The 21,729-nt window shown below is 40.9% G+C and overlaps 2 protein-coding genes across 2 annotated transcripts; both read right to left on the bottom strand.

Annotated features, from left to right (window-relative positions):
• Positions 1–9,474: 9,474 nt before the first annotated feature.
• avpr2b.1 (arginine vasopressin receptor 2b, tandem duplicate, 1) lies at positions 9,475–13,880 on the bottom strand. The gene is made up of 2 exons (XM_074650513.1): positions 12,413–13,880; positions 9,475–10,810 (listed from the first exon to the last, which is right to left on the bottom strand). The coding sequence occupies exons 1-2, from the start codon at positions 13,290–13,292 to the stop codon at positions 10,602–10,604; spliced, it is 1,089 nt and encodes a 362-aa protein (XP_074506614.1). The 5' UTR covers positions 13,293–13,880; the 3' UTR covers positions 9,475–10,601.
• Positions 13,881–14,176: 296 nt separating this feature from the next.
• Positions 14,177–21,157, bottom strand: trnt1 (tRNA nucleotidyl transferase, CCA-adding, 1). Its single transcript, XM_074650395.1, has 8 exons — positions 21,011–21,157; positions 20,692–20,821; positions 19,599–19,792; positions 18,682–18,820; positions 18,399–18,525; positions 18,093–18,286; positions 17,152–17,405; positions 14,177–15,626 (listed from the first exon to the last, which is right to left on the bottom strand). Exons 2-8 carry the CDS (start codon positions 20,819–20,821, stop codon positions 15,381–15,383), a joined length of 1,284 nt encoding a protein of 427 aa, XP_074506496.1. The 5' UTR covers positions 21,011–21,157; the 3' UTR covers positions 14,177–15,380.
• Positions 21,158–21,729: the final 572 nt, after the last annotated feature.

Raw genomic sequence — 21,729 nt, 5'->3', positions numbered from 1 at the left:
CAGAGGTAAAATGCAGCTGAAGGTACACCGTGCCACTAAACACAGTTCTTTAATGTAAGCCTTGAAGTTGTTTTTCATCACCGGCTCAGGTGGCTCTCAGCTTGCCTGCCGTCAAGGCTGCAAACAATCTCCTAGTCAATATACCTCGGGACCCATCTCCTACTGCCTTCCTGCATTCAGCCGCTGAAACTTACATCACTCTAAAAACGTTGGCAATGACCTCCGACTTTACAACACAGAGCACGCGGCTCAATCCCAAACAACCCAACAGGTGTAGGAGCTGCTGATGGTTACAAGAACTGAAGAGATATCAGGATGTCAGTGCAGCTTTGTGTCCGCCTCCACAGATGAAAATGCCTGTAAAAAATAAGTATTTAACCTGCTTGAACTTCACATTGTAATTTTATAAAACACTCTCAGTGATTTTTGACCAATAGAAAAATACTTTCTAAATGACTTACACATTTAGGTGCAAAAAACTATTTATGTACATAGGTATTCACCTCAGTAAATATTTAATAAGCAGTAGAGCTATGTGTGGACAGGTCTGTATCACCTCTGCTCTCTCCTCGTTCTTCTTTGCAGAGCTGCTAAGGCTCTGTCAAACTGAGCGCGGATCGTAACTGAAGCGCAATTTTCATGTCCTGCCACAAATGTTCGAGTGAATTGAGGTCTGGACCCCGACCTGGTCGCTGCAGGACATTGCCATCGTTGTGTTGACGTCATTATCACTTTGGCGTTATGTTAGGGGTTGATGTATTCTTCTTTTCCCAAGTCGCAGTTCTCCTGCAGACTGCAGCAGGTTTTTTCTTTCTGTATTTCGCTGCAGTAATTTTACCCTTCAACAAGCATTCCCCTAAAGAAAACATTTCCGTGTAATTGATGGTGGGGAAGGAGTTAGAGCGACAGGAGGGAGTGGCTGTGTCTGGAATGACAAGAGAGTTAGTGACATGGAAAACAAGACAGAATGAATGAAAGAGTGAAGGATCAATAAGTAGAACTAATTATAGCAAACAATTGGTCTTTCAATGTACATACCGTATGGGCGTGTGTGTATGTTTTCAAGACAGACATGAACAGATGTGAACCTTTAATGCTTTATATATGTAAAATATAAACCAGATGTGTCCGTACCATCAAGCATGCTCTTCCTCTTCGTGCTAAGGTCAATGCACATGTAATACTACATATGGCAGGAGCAACCTTGGATGGACATGGTGTAAATGTTTAATGGATTTGCATTTACAGTATATATCGCTTTTCTAGTCTTCCGACCACTCAAAGCGTTTTACATGTCATCATTCGAACCGCCGACCTTCCAATTGGTGGACGACCTGCCCACACACTCACTTGTACATCTGAAGCCAGCGAGAAAAGCTGGTTGCTCATTCCATTAGATAGGGGGGGGGCTACATGTTTATTTATCACGGCAGTTGTTCGGGCTGACGAATATTCTTTGAGTCTGGAAAGCATTCCATAATGAACACTTCACTCACAAAATGACCATTTATTTATCAATCACTCACCCCGTGTTACCTTGAATTCTCGAAGAAAACTTTTCCATGCATGCCTTCACGGTGAATCAGAATTGGAGAAAAGTCTTGATGAATTGAGTAAATTGGGGCGGCGTTTAACAGCAAAACTATATCAAAACATCTGTCTACAAACTCTCACACAACTCGTACAGTATAATCCAAGTCTCAATTATCCAGTCGTAGCCTATGCTTCGCTACTCCCCAAACACATGCATCTTTGTTATAACCTTACTATTTAAAACACTTCATACAGTCTCACGCTTGTGCAGGCGCACTACTTGTCCATGCAAGTCCAAATGAGTCCGAAGCATAGACTGTAGGCCTATATATAGATGGACGACGCGTCTCTCCCACTGTACAGAAGTGAAGCCAAAATATCCTGGATATGGGCGCTGCCATCTAAACATTTTGACTTCATTTGGAGCTTGTTAGCGTGAGCCACCTAGCTGCTACGTTATCACCACGAGAACTGTATTGGCTAGAAAGACACAACAACTAACCATAATATCGCTATAACTACATTTATGATCAAATCAACTCATGTTCTATCGCAAAGACTCGTGACAGTTATGGAAAATTAAAGTTACATCTCCTCTCTCGTACAACTTCTGTCATTCATGATGTCTCACCCCCTTTTTATAGCATCAAATAACTAATTGAAACCAAACTTATCAGAAAAAAGAACACTTGAATATCAGCGTTATAAGAACTACCTTAAATGACAGAAACCATCTTTGGGAAAAAATGTATTTGACATGTACTTTAACTTTTTAAAGGGTCCCCCTTTTGCAGCCCAAACAGCCCTGACCCGTCGAGGCATGGACTCCACTAGACCTCTGAAGGTATAATGTGGTATCTGGCACCAAGCCGTCAGTAGCAGATCCTTTAAGTCCTGTATAAGTTGCGAGGTGGGGCCTCCGCGGATCGGACTTGTTTGTCCAGCACATCCCACAGATGCTCCAATGGATTGAGATCTGAAGAATTTGGAGGCCAAGACAACACCTCGAACTCGTTGCCATCCGCATGATGTAAAAGAAAAAATTGATTAATCAGACCGGGAAACCTTCTTCCATTGCTCCGCGGTCCAGTTCTGATGCTTACGATGTGCCCATTGTAGACGCATTTGGCGGTGGACACGGGTCAGCATGGGGCACCCTGACCGGTCTGTGGCTACGCAGCCCCATACGCAACAAACTGCGATGCACTGTGTGTTCTGACTCCTTTCTATCGGAACCAGCATTAACTTTTTCAGCAGTGTGAGCTACAGTAGCTCTTCTATTGGATTGGACAACACGGGCCAGCCTTCACTCCCCACGTGCATCAATGAGCCTTGGCCGCCCATGACCCTGTCACCGGTTCACCGGTTTTCCTTCCTTGTACAACTTTTGGTAGGTCCTGACCACTGCAGACCGGGAACACCCCACAAGAGCTGCAGTTCTGGAGATGCTCTGACCCAGTCGTCTAGCCATCACAATCTGGCCCTTGTCAAAGTTGCTTACATCCTTACGCTGGCCCTTTATTTCTGCTTCCAACTCGTCAACTTCAAGGACAACATGTTCACTTGCTGCCTAATATATCCCCCCCACTGCCAGGTGTCATTGTAACGAGATAATCAATGTTATTCACTTCACCTGTCAGTGGTCATAATGTTATGGCTGATCGGTGTATATAGTAACAGTAACTAAGGGAGGTGGAGCTTAGCAAATGGTCAGTTACCTTGCAAGAAAACATGATTCCACTCTGTGAAATACAGCCAGCGCCCACGCTGTAACTTCCTGACCTTCCCTTCCCTGAAACCCACGAGTAGAAATATCAGAGCCATTACATCTGGGCCTAGCAGCTCTGATAAATGGACACATCCCTCAGGCTCGGCAGATAATGAGGACTCAGACCTATTCCTGGGACTAGCAGCCATCATGAGCTCACAGCCCCGTTTCATTTTAATTAAGCTGAGGTCGGGGGGGCATGAATTATACAGTGCTTTATTCATCTTTGTACCCTCTTTAAAAGTTTCATGAGAAACTGCACGATGTTCCTCAGCGAAACATCTGGACCGACCACAGCAGCTTAGGTGTATTTTTTCCCTCTCTTGTTAAATATGTGTTTAGTATACATAATCCAATATGTGAAATAGGCATTATTACAGGAATATCTGATCATGCCATGTTTCATAACATTTCAATATCTTCTGTCTGTTGGATTGATTGATTTATGGCATGCTAATGAATGCTTCCTTTGCATAACTTATATTCCCAGACACTGATCAACATGTGCTATACATGTGTTTCTTCCGATTATTGACTTTGGTATGAAGTTCAGCGTGAATGGCAGCCACATCATATTACGAGCTTATTTCTGCTAAGATGCAGATCCCACGCACAGAGGATATGGAGGTTATGTATGACTTCAAGGCGTGACATTTGCACATATGAACAAAATAAATAATATATATATAAACATGTGGAGGCATTTATGTAAATTAAGGTTCTGAACAAAACCAGATGCAGATGACTATGGTGTTATGAAAAGCTAACTTTCTGGTTCATATCTTATATGTCAGAGGGGTTTTTTTTCCATTAAATGTGAAGAGCCACTAGGGGATCTTCTCAATCAAGAGAAATGGAAAGAGAATATCAAGCATGTCAGGCTACATGATAATAATTTGAGTAATTGGCAGCACTTGCATGCATAAATGAGCTAATTTACTTCATGCTTATATCATTTTCAAAGTGCTTTAAATCAACAGGTGAATTCAAAAATCAGCAAACGTCTGTAACCTTGACAGCAGCACGAGTCATTTACATAATGCACTTTTTCCTGATGTATGCAAGGAATGAAAAAGTAGAGGGTTGTTGAATTGAAAAAGCAAATATACAATCTGTATAAGTGGCCTCTTATAGCAGGGACACATTCAGGACCCTGAGTTGGAGTTTGAACACATGTCATCTTAAAGCCTCGATAAATCCCTTTTTGACAACTGAAGTAGGAGGAGATACTTCAACTTACATGACTGAAGAGTGCAAATTACATTTTTTACTTATCATAATTTAAAATATAGGCCTGTATTGTCAGGAATTACTGGTGAAAACAAACCTTTTACAGCGTAGTGTTTGACCTGTCATTTGATTTGAGCGGTTCCGATTATATTCAGTTTAACATGTTGATCACACGTTATAATTTTTGTTCTTATTAATGAATTCCATTAAAATAAAAACAATGAATTCATCCGACCAACTAGTTGTGTCTGTGTAGCCACAGACTTGTATTGCTTATGCATCATCTGTGCCATAGTACTCCACTGTCATCCAAAAGCTATTAAAAACAAATAAATAAGTCATATATTGCATCCTGTAATATTAATTAACTGTCCAGTGAAGATTATTCCTCTCAGCTGGTCTTTGCAAAACAGTGTAAACACAGAATTTGTTCCCCACCGGGCATGCTCAGTCTGCTTAGAATTAAGCTTACTGTTACTGATATTAAATATGCAGATGTGGGGTTGTCTCAGAATATATAGTTTTTCTTAAACATGAGACTATTAACTACTTTTTCAAATGTCCAAGGTGCACACTATATGTTACTCACCCTGCATGGTGTGGAAGCATCTTAGGAAGAAGGAGGCTCTTCCAAAATAAGAGTGCAAGCTTTAGCATAGTCTAGCTAAGCAGTGGACGTAATCATTGTAACGTCACTCATTGGTTTGTGGACTGACGTTTTGAAGCCACAAGTTCAGCATTTTGGCCGTCGCCATCGGGGTTTTTACCAGAAGTGACACGAGAGGGTGCAGCTAAGGACAACCAAACGTTGAATGAGACATTTCTAGGCGACCAAAATGTTACAATTATCTTTCATGAACTGAAAACACACTGTAAAAGGGTTAAAGTTATAAGACGAAAACACCGACAACTCCCAGACAGGACAACGCCGTGGTAGCGACCTGTCAATCACAAGGTAGCCACGCCCTAAAGCATCCCCTGCTTTATGGTCTATTTGACTCTAAATGGAACCATAATTTACTAAATAAACATCATGCTGTATTGAAGAAGACTTGAAACTAGGCATGTGTGTGGGTGTGTGAAAATGTCTGCAGCAAACAAAACCAGAACAGCTGTGCTGTGGGAAGGTAGGGAGCTTTTTATATCCCCACCACCGCACCGAGCTCAGGTGTGTCTCATTAGCCTGACGACCGCTCACCCTGCTAAACAAAGAAGAACCAGTCAAGAACACCTGATGGAGGAGAGGGGTCGTCACACTATTAACTTTTTTATTAACTACTTTTTTCAAATGTACAAGGTGCACACTATATGTTATTTACCCTGTGTCGTATGGCAGCATCTTAGGAAGGATTAAGCTCTTCCAAAGTAAGAGTACAAGCACAGACTGTATATAAGAAGTGGACGTAGTCACCGTGACGTCACCTATTGGTTTGTGGACTGCTGTTTTTAAAGCCTCGACACTTTTACAATTAACTTTCATGAACTGAAAACACACTGTGAAAGGGTTAACGTTGTAAGACGAAAACACGGACAACTCCCAGACCGGACAACGCCGTGGTAGCGACCTGTCAGTCACAAGGTAGCCACACCTTAAAGCATCCCCTGCTTTATGGTCTATTTGACTCTAAATGGGACCATAATTTACTAAATGAACATCATGCTGTATTGAAGAAGACTTGAAACTAGCGATTGAGACCATAAACTCATATTTACAATGTTTACTGAGGTAATAAATCAAGTGAGAAGTAGGCTCATTTTCTCATAGACTTCTATACAATCAGACTTCTTTTTGCAACCAGAGGAGTCGCCCCCTGCTGGCTGTTAGAAAGAATGCAAGTTTAAAGCACTTCAGCATTGGCTTCACTTTTCAGACCCCGGACCTACCCACTGAGTACAAGCCCGTAAATTACTTTTGAAGCCAGTGTTCTCATTATTTCACAGTTTCAACTATACAACACATACATACAATACATGGTTGTATGTCACAGCTGACAGGCTTTAAATGTGAACACAAGCTGTTTCCTACCAGTATCTATATACACCTTTTCAGCCGCCTACATTACTATGGTCATCATTAGAGAAGATAAACGTCTCACTTATTGCACATTTATCCAATCAATACGTTGCAACCATCTTTAAGTTTGACATCTCTGTTGTTAAGGAAGACCAAAGATAACGAAAAAGCAATCAGGAATGGCAAAAAAAAAAAAAAAATCCATAAAGTGGACTCTCTTTAAAGTGGAATACATTCTGGTGACAGAAAACGACGTTATATCAAGTCTCTGCGTCATTTTGTGCTCGTCATTGAGGCATTAAAAGTCCCCACGGAGGAAAATTGGTTAGATTGTTATTATCGGGTGCAGATAGAAAGTGAGTGCAAGCTGCTGGAGAAACATACAAAAGAGTGTGGGATGTTATGACTGATATAACCATCTTGTGCTGAATTTTTTTTTTTTTTTTAATTAACAAAACACCAAACGCATACTAAAACAAACTGATGCATCATGATAAATACAAAACAAAGAGAAAAAAAGAAAAGAAAAGCTTTATCCTACGTCATTTGTAGAAATTCATTTCATTATTGTACGGGAAAAAAACATCGACTCTCAGGGTAAGTAGAGCAATTATTTCAACGCTACACTTTAAGTGTCAATCTTGAAGATTTTCATTCAAATAAATGTCCATTAAGTTACCCTCCATCCAGCAGCCAAATGAGGCAACATAATGGTGATTTAGCGTCTACGAGTCATCGATGAAAGCACTGCAACATTTACATTTACATAAAATGTACTTTTGTTCATTTAATATGAGAGCACAGTAATTACTACATTTCCATAATCATTGTTTGAAATTAATTTAAATTACAATATGTGGCTACAGTATTAACCCCTGAATGTCTTTTTTTTGGTGACACTTTATATTAAAGATTACAAATTATAGTGTAATGTATCTATTAATTAATAACTATTATGTATGAAGTATCAATAAAACACTTACTGGGTACCTATACTAAGACAAATTGAAGACAATTACTGAACAGGGCAGGAAAAAATGTTGAAAATGTGCCAATAAAGCCATAAAGAAATATGCCAGGTTTTGCTCGTTTCTCACCTAACCTGAGTTATAATGACTCGCTACAGCTAATGGCACATCTGTTAATCATTGGCACTAAACACGTCAATTATCCTTGAACAATGTCTCTCTGCCTGTTTGTCTGTCTGTCTGTCACCTGGTGCTGTTGGGAACAAAAGAAAACAGACGTGTGAAAAGTCAGTTTATTGTTTAACACCTCAGAGATCATCACTCCTTCAGGTTCAGGGGTTGAGAGAAAAAAGTCTTTGAAAAATGTAAACATGTTGTAACATTGATCACTGAGCATCGTGCTGCATATTTAAAAGACACTTAACAAACACAGACCCATCTGTTGTGTGATAACTGACTATTTCAACCAACAACTAACAGATATTTGTCATTATTACACGGCTTTGTTTAATACTCAAATCTGATTGGTCAATCACGGCGTTCTGCAGTCTGTTATTTCTTAATAACAGACCGTTGCTATGGGAACAGTTCTGATCTCGGACTCTGGCAGACCGTTTTTGTGTCAAATGATTGATTGATTTCTTAAGTAAGTAGCCGTGTAATAAGCTGGATAATGTACAGCTAGCCGGTCATTGTTGTGAAATAAACCACTTCAGGGCGATGCAAGATGCCCGTCGGAGTTTATTTCACAACAATGCCCGGCTTGCCGTACATTATCCCTTACATATCCTACACATGACCATATATACAGATGTAAAGTAGACTGAAGAATCACATTCAAAGGACGTACGATACACATGAACTGTTAACATATTTACAGCATAAACCACATTTAGTTTTGAGTGAAACACTTTAAAAATCACACAGAACGTAGATACATTTCTGAAACTATTACACAAGATCAACTGTTACATAAACCACTTTGACAAAAAATATTACATGTAATGAAATATAACAACTTTAATGTAAATAGGGTTTATCCATTTCATGATTCTTGATAATATTTATGTCTTTCTGACAAAATAACCTGATTCATATTGTGCTGTGGCTCCTGAATAAAATTAGTTGACTAAGAAATTAAGAGTCTAAAGCATGCTAGCGGCTCTAATGCAACGTATCCTCATACAGCGGTTCGTATGATATCTTACGAAAAGTCCTCTACTCATTTTTCATACATTTTCCTACGAATGTCCAGCAACACCTGACGCACGTGTCAATTTCCACTCGTTACATGCATACAGTCTTTTCAAAATAAACTTACGTCTTCACAGGAAACAACTTGGTTAGGTTTAGGTAACAAAACCACTTAGTTAGGTTTAGGAAAAGATCGACTTTAGGCAATAAAACCACTTAGTTAGGTTTAGGAAAAGATTGGAAGTGGCGTAACTTAAGCATGTGACTCACGCGGGATACAAACACCGGTCTCCTGGGCAAAAGTCTGGTGTTTTTTTGACCCACCCTTCCAACTGGTCCTCTTCCCTACGCTGGTTCACGATTACTTGGATTACATACAAAAATATGTCATGGGATATCATATATATGAATTCCAGTGCATTACTTTTCGTAGGTATTCTATGAGGCTGTACACTGGTGCTTTGTGCTAAGTGCTAATGTCAGCATGTTCATAATGACAATGCTTACATGCTGATGTTTATCAGGTATAATGCTCACCATGTTCACCATCTTTATTATGTTAACGTGCTAACATTTGCTAATTAGCATTAAACACAAATAACATCTGCGGCTGATGGGAATGTCATTAGTTTTGCAGGTATTTGGTCATAAACCAGAGAAATGGACAAATTAAAGATTTGATGTTCGGTGTGTAACATTTCGGGGGATCTATTGGTAGAAATGGATTATTAAAAAGTATGTTTTCTTTAGTGTATAATCATCTGATAATAAGAATCGTTGCGTTTTCGTTACTTTAGAATGAGCCGTTTATATCTCCATAGGGAGCTGGTCCTGTTTTCACGGAGTCCGCCATGTTGCACCGCCATGTTTCTACAGTAGCCCAGAACGGACAAACCAAACTCTGTTAACTTTTCCTGCTTGGGCCGCAGTCGATAACGTTACTCGCTCACGTCATCGCCGCCGCCGCTCTTTCTCTCTTGCTTCACCACTCACTTCCCACTGCTCTTACATCATCTGGATCTAGAGAGGGATATTCGCGTTTTTGCATCGACCACCGTAGCTCTCCAACACACTTTGCACACGGGAGAGGCTTCAGTTGGTTACAATCTCCTCACCTCAGCGCTAGATACCGCCAGATCCTACACACACATTGGACCTTTAAGGGATCACCAAAGTCATTACAAATCATCCTCTGGGGATCATATATAAGACAAATTTCATGGCAATCCATCCAATAGTTGTCACTCAAAACCACCTCATGGTGGTGCTAAAGTAAAGGTCTGCGGATCAATAAAGTCAGCAGGATTCTTCCTCAGGGAACCATGAATGTCTGTACATTTCGTGCCAACCCGTCAAGTAGATGTTGAGATATTTCATTGGATAAGTGAAATCTTTGACCTGCTGGTAGCGCTAGAGGAAAAGTCAGGGGATCATCACTGTCGTCAGGATTCATCCTCTTGGGAACATGAATGTCTGTACAACATGTCATGGCAATCCATCCAGTAGTTGTTGAGATATTTCAGTCTTAACCAAAGTGGTGGACCAACCGATCGACAGACCGTCATTTCTAGAACTACACCACTAACATGGCTAAAAAAGACCTTTAACAATCCTTTGACATTTGAAAAGTATGTGTTATGTAATCGTGACCTTATAGCATCAATGTTTCACTGTAATATCCCTGTAAAGACTCCCTGGTGTTTGTACGTGAAAGCATTTCATAGATTGTTCTCACTGTAATGTAGTGTTACTACAGGGATTTGTAGTTCTGCTGTGATCTTTGTCCTCACACTTATTAGTGGATGTCAAGTCTTTCTCGTGAGAGATCCATATTTTCATACTGTGCTCAACAGGCTGGTTTGAGGAGAGATAAGAGTCCAAAGCATCAGCACTTTCATCTGCAGTCCGACAGGCTCTTGAGGCTGATGTACAGGGAGCTGACCATGGTGGCCTCCTCCTGGATTGACTCCTTCAGATCGGACTGACCTGCACACATCAGGGCCACGAGCGTCTTGGGCAGCTTCCCACTGAACAGCAGGTAGATGCAGGGGTTCGCACAGCTGTTCAGACTGGCCAGCAGCATCAAGATGGTGAAGGTTGCAGCTGGAAACACAGAGCAGAATATATGAGAAAAAACATTCAACTCTTTCTCTCTCCTGAAATCGGAATTGCTTCATCCTTGGACACTTTCAAAAAAACACCTCGAGCACCACCTGTTCATCAAGGCCGAGGACCTCATTAACACTTTCTACACATCACTCTTTAAATTACTTAGCAGTTTTTCCCTCCGTTTTATTATTAGTATGATTTTGAGTGCCCTCTTTGTAAAGCGTCCTTGTTTTTTTTAGTTGTTTTTTTTATTAACTGTGCCTTTTATTCTTATATTTTGATCTGGTTTACTCCGGAGGACCAATTTCTTGATATTGTTTTAATGTTGGAGCGTCAATTAAACCCAATTTACCCAGATTTTCTTTTCTAGCAATAAGGAACAACAACCTTTCTGGGACTGACCTAATGTATTGTTTTTATCCTTTTTATCCCTGTTTATTATTATGTATATTCTTTTTTTTTTTTTTGGTCAAGAGTTTACTGCTGTATTTAATTCTACAGTATGTAAAGCGTCTTTAAGGACTTTGAAAAGCGCTATATAAATCTGATGTATTATTATTATGATATTAATATTTCTTAAGATGAATGTTACCTAAACTCACAGGGAATCTGGATACCAAAATTTATTATATATTATTTCGCAGTATTGTCATAAAATTACCAAAGATATCGGTATTATAATTAATTTCTCAGCATTTTGTATTTACTTATTTGCACAGTGGTTATTTGTTATGTATTGCATGTGTTAAAGGGACTATTTGTAACTTTCAGAAATGCTTGTTAACAGCGACACCTGTGGCCGTTAAGTCAACGAAAGTCAGCGTCGGGTTCGTGCTTGTGCTCGCTCTAGATATACCTGAACGAGCATCGCTCAAAACAGTGAGGCGACACACGTCAACTAAAACCACAATATCACTATATTTCAGCTGCTTGGCAGTAATGTTAGCTGACCAGACAAAGGTCTCTCCATGAATCAATGCTGATCCTAGTGTTGGCTTTTCCTGCTGGCTGAAGCAGGAAGAGAAACGTTATAGTCTCCGAGCACGCCTGCAGGGAGACGGTAACGTTTCTCTTCCTGCTTCAGCCCCGCTGGTGGCGTTTCTCTCTGCAGAGCCCCGTCACTTCAGAAGACACAGAAAACCTCTGTTGGTCTGGAGGAGCTGCAGCATTTATTTCTGCACAAACGTCCACTGTACATTCACTAGATATTCTCAGAGCTAAACTAACTGTTCTGCAGTGTGGAGTGAGCGCGCATGAACGTGAGGTGGAGCTAGACAGTGAGAACGCGCGCGGTGTGTGAGTGAAGGCAGGCAGAGGAGCAGTGACTCCAGCCACACGCACATATATGCATATGCATATGCATATGCGAGCGCGCATATGTCCCGAACCGCTACATTTATATGCTTAAAAAGTTACCCTTTAACATTGGCTTCAAACATTTGCATTTTTTTTATGTTGTGGCGTCTAAAACTTTAATGAATGTTTAAATGCTGCTGTCTTGGCCAGGTCTCTCTTGCAAAAGAGATTCTTAATCTCAATGAGTACTACCTGGTTAAATAAAGGTTTAAAAAAATATATATATTAAAAAAATCTTACTGTGAGTTGGCGCCTCCACATCCCAGACGGACCAGAGCTGCACGGTGAAGAAAGGCGTCCAGCAGATGATGTAAGCGAGCACGATAACCACGGTCATCTTTACCGTCTTTACCCGAGCCTTGGACACTCCTGCCACGCTGCTGGCTCTGGAGGAGGACAGCTGTTTACTGGCCTGCTGCTCTGCAACATGCTGCTGCTGGTGCGTCTTCATGTGGAAGAAGTTAATGCGCACAGTTCTGCAGATGCGCACCTGGCACACGATCACCATGAGAGTGGGCAGGATGAAGATCACCAAGGTGGTCCAGGTCACGTAAGCTCTGGGTCCCCACGGCTTGATGAACTGAGCCCAGCAGTCGTACACACCTGGAGCCACCTCGACCCGGGAGAAGATGAAGATCTGCGGGAGGCTGAAGATGAGAGAGACGCACCAGGCTGCGCACACCGGACCGTTCCAACGCGCCCTGCGCCTCTGGAAGGTCACCATGGGGTTACAGATGGCTTGATATCGGTCCAGAGTCATCACCACGATCATGTAAGTGGAGGCAAACATCCCGACAACTTGTAAGTACTTCACCAAGCGACACAGGATATCTGGCCCCACGAATCTGTCCGTGATGTCCCACATGAGTTGAGGGCAAACTTGGAAGAATGTGACCACCAGGTCTGCGACGCACAGGTGGAAGACGAAGACGCGCATCCTGGAGAGCTGCTTCCTCCTCTTCCACAGCACCAACAGGAGACCGAAGTTCAGGATCCCTGCAGTGATGAAGATGATGGAGAGGAGAGCTATTTCCACTTGAGCCAGGCGCTCGTCTCGAGGCTCATCAGATGGTGAACTCCCTAAAGTGATGTTACTGGTGTTTACAATGAACCAAGACATGCTGAGCTGAACACCGTTATACAACCACTCCAGGTGAATCCAAGTGAAGTGGAGGCATTTAAGAAAAATATATAAAAATGTAAACAGCAAGCCTGGAATTAGACTTTTAACAATTACAAAAGAAAAAAAATTAAAAAATGACTAATTCCTAGAAAAAAAAATGTTGTGTGAGTTTACTGGGTGAGTGTCCAGTGAGCAACAAGTGTTGAGAGTCTCCAGACAGAAAGGAGAGCAGAGCTTTATATCCTCATCTCTGCAGGAGGGAGGAGCAACCTCCCCACATGTTTCTCACAGCATCAAACACATAGAAGTGGAGTAGATTTAAACACATACGCTTTGTATTCTGCAGTGCATGCACTTAAAGTAGGACCTTTTTATAGAATATTTTCTTTACAGAAAACTGCAAATAAATCAAACACAGCTGCAGTTAAACTGAGGAGATGGTGAACTCCCTAAAGTGATGTTACTGATGTTTACAATGAACCAAGACATGCTTTCACACCAAAATACAGCAGCTGAACACCCTTATACAACCAGCCCAGGTGAATCCAGCTCAATTGGAGGCATTTAAAAAAAAAAAAAATACAAATAAAAAATGCCTGGAATTAGACTTTGAACAATTACAAAAGGTAATTCCTAGAAAAAAAATGTTGTTGGAGTTTACTGGGTGAATGTCCAGTAAGCAACAAGTGTCGAGAGTCTCCAGACAGAAAAGAAAAGTGTGTTGTTAGTAAAGGACAGCAGAGCTTTATATCTCCTCATCTCTGCAGGAGGGAGGAGCAACCTCCACACACGTTTCTCACAGCACCAAACACATAGAAGTGGAGTAGATATAAAATCTTTGTATTCTGCAGTGCATGCACGTAACAAAAAACACTCACCAATTTTGAAATAAAAAGTAGAACCTTTTTATAGAATATTTTCCTTACAGAAAACAGAAAACACAACTGCAGTCAAACTGAGGAGAAAAAACAAAACAATCTGCTTTTCAATGTGGTTTTAACAATGGAAATAAAAATGTTCTATAGTAACTATAGGGCTGTCAAAATCGCCCCAAATAAGGTTAGAATACTCCTTCTAAAAAAAAAAACCTGCATTGGTTTGAACTATTCGAATATCTGTTTTTCCGCATTATGTCCGTGACACCGCGAGCGCCACAGCACTGCGCAGCACGCCATTTTGAACTGAACTTTTGTCAGAAGCTCCGTTTCTATTTATTCATGTCGCTCGCTATGAAAGCCCCCAGTGGACGACTGATTCGTGAAATTGAAATGAAGAGTTATCTATACGATACCTCCTCATTTCACTACAAAAACCTAAATAAGGTGACAGCTGGCTGGAGATCGCTGGAAGTTTCCCACTCGCTGTTGACTGTATTGTATTAATTTCCAGTAAATATCACAATATTTAACACGTTTGTCAGAAGATAGCAAGCACTACTAACCCGTCTTTTAAGTGGTTACTTCACCAGTCTGATCTTGAGCACACAGCCGAGAGGTACGTGGTTTGTTTGTATGACGTTAACGCTTGCCGTCAGGACAGTGTCGCTCTGTCTCTGCGGCCGAATTCTCTGCCCTCTTTACAGTTGTTGTTGAATTATTCCTCGTTCAGTTTGACCTTACGTTAAATTTAATTTTCTATCAATGAAAGTGACTCCCGCCATGCGCTGCATTCAGTGTGCTGTGTTCACATTATCAATTTTCATATTCAAATATCTGTTTTGTTTTTAACTATCCTAATATATATTTGAATTTAGATTATTTGTTGACAGCCCTAAAAGTAACTGAGCATCAGTATAACAGCTGGTTATTGAAGAAATATGAATGGAGCTCTGTAATAACACCTGTAGAGAAATCAGCAGTCATTGTCTAGTACTTTGTGTTCTCATATGGTGGCAGCTGTGATGATGAGAGTTTATTATGTGTGATGTCCTTACATGGCGATGCAGGAGAACAAAAGCAGCCTCTGGGCTAATGTAGAATGAAATTACATTCATCAGTGGCTCTGCATGACTCAGTTCCTGTAGGGTGCTTAATTAACAATAAGCAGCAGTCTGCTCAATCGATAGCGGTCCACTTTTCTCCTCATTTAAGACTTTACGTAACTGAGGAGTTCATCTTTGTCCATCTGATAACGACTTTTCTTCCAGATGTCGCGGAGCTGCTGTAAAGTGGCTCCTATCTCTTTGCCTGACGTGACCCCCATCCTCCTCAGATCGTGACCGCTGACGGGGAAGTGAGGGATGGACCACCTGACGAGCTCCGCCAGCAGCTTCTCCTCACCTTGATACTTCAGCAGCTCACACAGTTTACTCTGAGTATCCAGCTCCCGACTCTGAAAAGACACAGTATGTGTGTGAATTAAAGGTTTGGTTTCAGATTTTAAAGCATTTTCTATAACATTAAATAACCATGACTAAATAAGCAACAATAAAAAGGGTAACGTTCGGTGTTATTTACTTAGATTTTAACATTTAGACACTGATCTGCTTCATCAGGACTGTGTGGGTGTGGTTTGATCAGAATCTTGGTATTCTGTAGTGTCACTTCCTTTTGGGTGTACTCTCTCATCCTGCCTCGTCTAACTCAACAGAGTTTTACTGAAACTCGAACTGAAGCAAAATCAAGGGAGTGAGCTAAAGGGTGCGATTCACAGTAGGGCTGTAACTACAATTATTTTTATTGTTGGTTAAGATGCAGATTAATTGACTTGATTAATCAATTAATTGTGTGTCCTTTGGGGAAATGCTGATCACATTTTCATTTCCAAGGTGACGTCTGACCAGCAGTCCAAAACACAAACATACAAAAGAAGCAAATATTCACATAACAGCTGGAATCAGGGAAGTTTTGGCAGTTGATTATTGAGATAGTTGTCAAAATTGGCCAAAAATGACGTTTGAATATTCGTTCCAAAAAAACCACAGGTTCGAACTATGTGAATATCTATTTTTGCGCATTAAGATCCATGACATCGTGTCCTTTTCTGCTACTACTTATTCCTGTCGCTCCCTTTGAAAGCGCCGCAAATCAGCCGAGGAATGGCTGATTTGTGAAGTTGAAATGAGGAGTTATCAATACTATACCTCCTCATTTCACTACAAAAACCTAAATCAGGTGACAGCTGGCTGGAAGGAGATCGCCAGAAAGTTTCCTACTTGCTGTTGTGCTATATTGTAAGTCATTTCCAGTAAATATCACAATATTAAATGTGTGTTTTCTGTTTAAAAAGTACAAACGTCGGAAGATACCAAGTACTACTCACCTGTCTTTTAAGTGAATTTGTCTCCAATCTGATATCGAGCACAGCTGAAAGGTACGTGGTTTGTTTACGTGACGTAACATAACGTTTGCTGTTGGGACACGGTGTCACTCTCTCTACGGCAGAGCTCAGCTTGACCTAACGTTACATTTCATTTTCCAATTAATGAACGTGAGTGCATTCAGTGTATGCGAGGCAGACAGCCACGGCTTTTATTCCCCCACAATCGAATATTAATTTTCATATTTGAATATTTTTTTTTTTTTTACTATTTGAATATATATTCAAATTTAGAATATTTGTTGACAGCCCTATGATCGCCTATTCAATAAATCCACTGATTGTTTCAGCTCTAGTTCAAAGCATGACTTTATGACTGAAGTTCATCTAGCAGGCAGGTCGTTTTAAACAATGTTTAAGTGATTCAGGGTGGATTTCTCACTGCGTGATGATATACAGTATAAACACTATGAATACTGATGGCTGAAATCAATGGCCGCATAGTTCTGGTGTCCAAACTAAACATCTCTCCTGCCCCTTCTTATTATAAAACACATGAACAATTGCCATCTAATAACTGCAGGAGGCTGAAACTTACGTCAATGATAAAGTCAGTGAAGGGTTTGAGGCTGTCCGGCTCGTCTCCGCTCTTGCGGAGCTCCCGTCTTTGTTTGACCAGGAACAGAGCCAGAGTCTTCTCCTCCCTGGACACCTTCAGCCGGATGTCCATCTTCTCCACCTCCTCTGGACGGCGGAAGAGAGCAGCCAGGATGGTCATGGGTTTGGGAGAGTGGTCTTTGGCGTTCCGGCACACTCGCTTCATCTCCTCAACATTGCCACCTGGAGGTAAACCTGAGGAGTAGCAGAGACGGGAGGGATGAGGAGCAGAACTGAAACTAAGCAAGACAAAGAACACAAAACACTACATTCTATTGTTAATTACATGCCTAAAGTATTCTGCGGTTACTAAATAGCCTGAGAAGAGATCAATAAATGAATCATCTCTGCCCTCTGCTGACTAATACCAGAGTTCCCAGTACCACAGAAGTCAAGAGGCTTTGAATCCACTCCATCTCAGGAGCTTCCTTATTTAGAAACTGCTCCAAATTGTCAGATTGTTGAGCTTCAACACAACTGATCCTGCAAACAACAGCCCAATCTCAATCTCAGCTCCCCCCCCCACACACACTAAGCCGTGAACCCCCAGGTAAGTGCTTGAGTGTGAGAGGCTACAAGGACTCAAAATGGTATAAAACAAAAATGGAAAAGCACTTTACGACATATCAGGTTACCATGACAACACCAAAACACACCTACAATTGTGGATTTGGGACTTTTTATTTTATCTCTACCTACTCTCACTTGTGGGCATTCAGAAATAGGGTTTTAAGAGGATGTCCACGATGTTCCTGGCTTGAATCTGGCTAAGGACCATTGTTATATTATGTCCTATGTTATCCTTCCTCTCTTTCCCCCTCAGATGACAGGAAAAACATACTTTTAAATCCTTTCATTGCCTATGCCTGCTTCCTCTCTCACCTATGTACTGGGCCAGTTCCAGATTGTACATCAGCTCCAGCAGATGAGCAGCATGGTTGCCGACAACCATCTTCTTTAGTTCCACCCAAATCCGTTCTCCGGATATAGCTGCAAGTCCTCGGCCGTTCTCCCTGATAGCAGCCAGCGTCTCAGGCTCGTGAGCATCAGGCTCCAGGGCCACCCTGCCGTAGAACCTGGGGAGGGAAATGAGACGGTTGAGGGCAAAGCAGCTTTACGCCAAAACAAATGATTTTCTTCTTTCGCTCTCTATTCAAATGAAGTTGAAAGTGAAATGAGGCAGCCCACCTGAAATAGCGCAATATTCTCAAGTAGTCCTCTTGGATTCTTTGTTCAGCACTGCCGACAAACCGAACTTCACGGTTCTGCAGGTCCTCGTATCCTTTGAAATAGTCGTATAATGTGCCATCAAGCCCTGTGAGAGGAAAAACATCAACAAAACACGATAAAGAATTCTGACACATTGTGTAATAAATGTCATAAAATAAGACAATTCTCCCTGAATGCACCTACAAGCGAACACAGAGAGAAGTCATTTAATACACTGGAGCACAAACACCATACACAATACCTAAAAACATGGAATTGATGGTGAGGTCTCTCCGCTCAGAGTCTTTCTGCCAGTCGGTGGTGAATTCCACCTCTGCATGACGTCCATCTGTCTCGACGTCCACTCGCAACGTGGTCACCTCAAAGTTCTCATTGTGTAGCTGTGAAAGAAAGATGACCAATAAACAAAACACAGATGACTAGAGGCACACCCTCAGTGACATGTACATAGTCCCTCATTCTGGAGTCAATGTGCCTTTCTATCAGGGTTATTATAGTAAACTAAAATGAAAATAAGCAGTGAAAAATATTTTTAGTAAACTGAAAATAAATAAAAAAATATATCCTTTAAGAAAAAACTAAATTGAAATAATATTGCCTGGTTAAAAAAACCTAATAAAAATAAAATAAAAATTAGTTGACATGAATTTCCATTAGGGCTGGGCAATTTATCGATATTATATTTATATTGTGATGGGAAACTAGATACTGTCTTAGATTTTGGATATTGTAATATGGCATAAGTGTTGTGTTTTCCTGGTTTTAAAGGCTGCATTACAGTAATGTGATGTGTGTGTGTCTGAACAGATAAAAAAAATGTGTGAATAATTTACAATTAATCCCGATTAAATATGGACAATCATGCGATTAATATTTGAATCTATTGACAGCCCTTATTTGTAGCCCTCGATTTAATCCGTGACTTTGTCCCCCCAAGACTGTCCAATAGTTTGCTTCAATACATTGTTTCTCTTCCTTTAACTTAAATTAGCATAACTCTCTCTGGAGATTGAGTTTAGCAATTCTTCTGCAAAAGTAACGTGCCTCGGCTTGTATATAGTTTAAGTAGTCTTTAAAGCAGCTTCACAAACAATGATTGATGAAGGTGAAAGTAGTACACAGCTGCATCCAGCCTGCTCAGACAGACCAGCCTCTTACTCTCGCTGTAATGGTCCCGTGCTTCTCTCCCTTGTTGTTGATCATCCTGATGCCAGCTTTTTGGAACATGTGCTTCATCTCCTCTGGAGTGGCCGTGGTGGCAAAGTCCACGTCTTCAGGCCGCTTCCCAGACAGCAGGTCTCGCACGGCGCCCCCGGCTATCCTCAGCTCATACTGGTGCTTCTCAAACAACGCTGGAAAGAACAAAAACCCACACTTAACTTAATGAGTTGGGAAACTTTTCAGAAACAAGTGTGTCTTGAGGCACAAACAATCTCACTCGTTGAATCAAACCTGGAGGGGTAGAGATTAAAATAAACATCACAGTGCTCTCTGGTGGACAGAAACAGTGTTTCTAACAAAATCCCAAACATATCTTTAATTCTCTTAAAACATTTCTGTACTGTAAGTGTAGTTACAGCAACAACACATACGCTGTAAGTGGTGAAAAAATTAAATATGGGGCACATCTTACGGATATGTGCAATAACATATGCTTATCACTCTGTGCAATAATTATATAATTATCTGACGGACACTTTGTGCAATAATCTGGCAAAACTGTCATCTCATCAATATACATATTATATTTTATATTGTATTATCTTTTATATTGCACTATCTCTTTTTTTATTGTATTATCTTTTCATTAGCACCTATGGGATTGTCACAATCTAATTTCGTTGTACTACACAATGACAAAAGGCGTGAATCTTGAATCTTGAATCTATGATGCTGCATGTTTGTTTTGTGTTTTGAATCTTTCCGTGTATGTTATCTGAAATACTGTACTATGGTTTTTTAACATGTTTTAAATGGTTGTGTGTATCTTTTTTGAAACACTATTGCTGCTGTCTTGGTCTGGGCTCTCTTGAAAAATAAATCTCAATGGGACTTACCTGGTTAAATAAAGGTTTAGTAATAATACTAATCAATGAAATGAACTTTCCTGCTTCCTCTCAAATGTTTAAAGGTCTTATTTAAAATCTCTCTCCTCTGTAAAACACTGACTCCATGTACTGCCATGTCTGTAAGTTAGACAACAAGTCTAGAGCTGTCAGGTGTGTCAGAGGTCAGGTCTGCATCATCTCACCTGCTATTCCATTGAGCCCATCAGAGAGCAGAGACTGGAACTCACTGGTCTTCAGCTTCATAGTGAACAGACTCCTCCAACACAAAGCTGTTCTACCAATCACACGAGGACTCAACAGTCTGCTCCACATCTGTAAACAAACAACAACAGAAACACGTGGTCAGGTGTCTGTTTGTTTGAGGTGTTTATGGAGCTAAGCTAACGTTAGCATCATGTCATTGAACTCATGCTTGTCTCAGTGTTAACAAACCAGGGTTTTAAACATCACCAGCACACGACATCAACATTAACACACCAACAAACAACAGACAGAACTCACCTGCAACTTAAATAGAAGCTGTTCTGACCAGACAAAGCTGTTATCACTTCATTATACCCCTCTGATCTCTCTCTGATCTCTCTCTGCCATGAAGCTCTACAGGAAGTGATTCTCTGACGGGCGGGTGAGCTGACCAATAGCGTGAGGTTTCATCAGACTCAGGGGGCGGGGCTTAAGAGAATGACTGACAATAACTTCTCGCGAGATTTGTGGTTTGTGGTAGTGATGGGAATTCCGGCTCTTTTTAGTGATCCAGATTAATTGGCTCAGCTCACCAAGAAGAGTCGGCTCTTTTGGCTCCCAAACGGCTCTTCGTTTTACCACTTCTGCCTTTTTATAGTTTTGACCTATGATTAGTATGGGTGCACATATATCACTTAAACTGGTAGAAGATACAGGACCCCCAGGACTCTCACCAGCAGACTGAGGAACAGTTTTCCCCCCCAGGCCATTAGACTTTTAAATAGATAATTCATACGACACCTTCTCAAACAAAAATATATCGTATACTGTATAAACTGTATATGTTCTTAATATATAAGTTCTTAATATGCCTGTATATGTTCTTAATATGCCCTTGTACAAAGTATTTCCTTTTATAATTGTAATATAAATGTAATATAACTTATTATTTTAATGGAGCTTCCCAGGGAGACACCGGCACCCGGTCGGAGACGATAACGTTTCTCGCTGCGGAGCCCCGTCACTTCACATGACAC

Source organism: Sebastes fasciatus, chromosome 1 (genome assembly GCF_043250625.1).
Source record: "Sebastes fasciatus isolate fSebFas1 chromosome 1, fSebFas1.pri, whole genome shotgun sequence".
NCBI lineage: Eukaryota > Metazoa > Chordata > Actinopteri > Perciformes > Sebastidae > Sebastes > Sebastes fasciatus.
The sequence above is the reverse complement of the archived record's forward strand: the minus strand, read 5'-3'. Positions and strand labels throughout refer to the sequence as shown.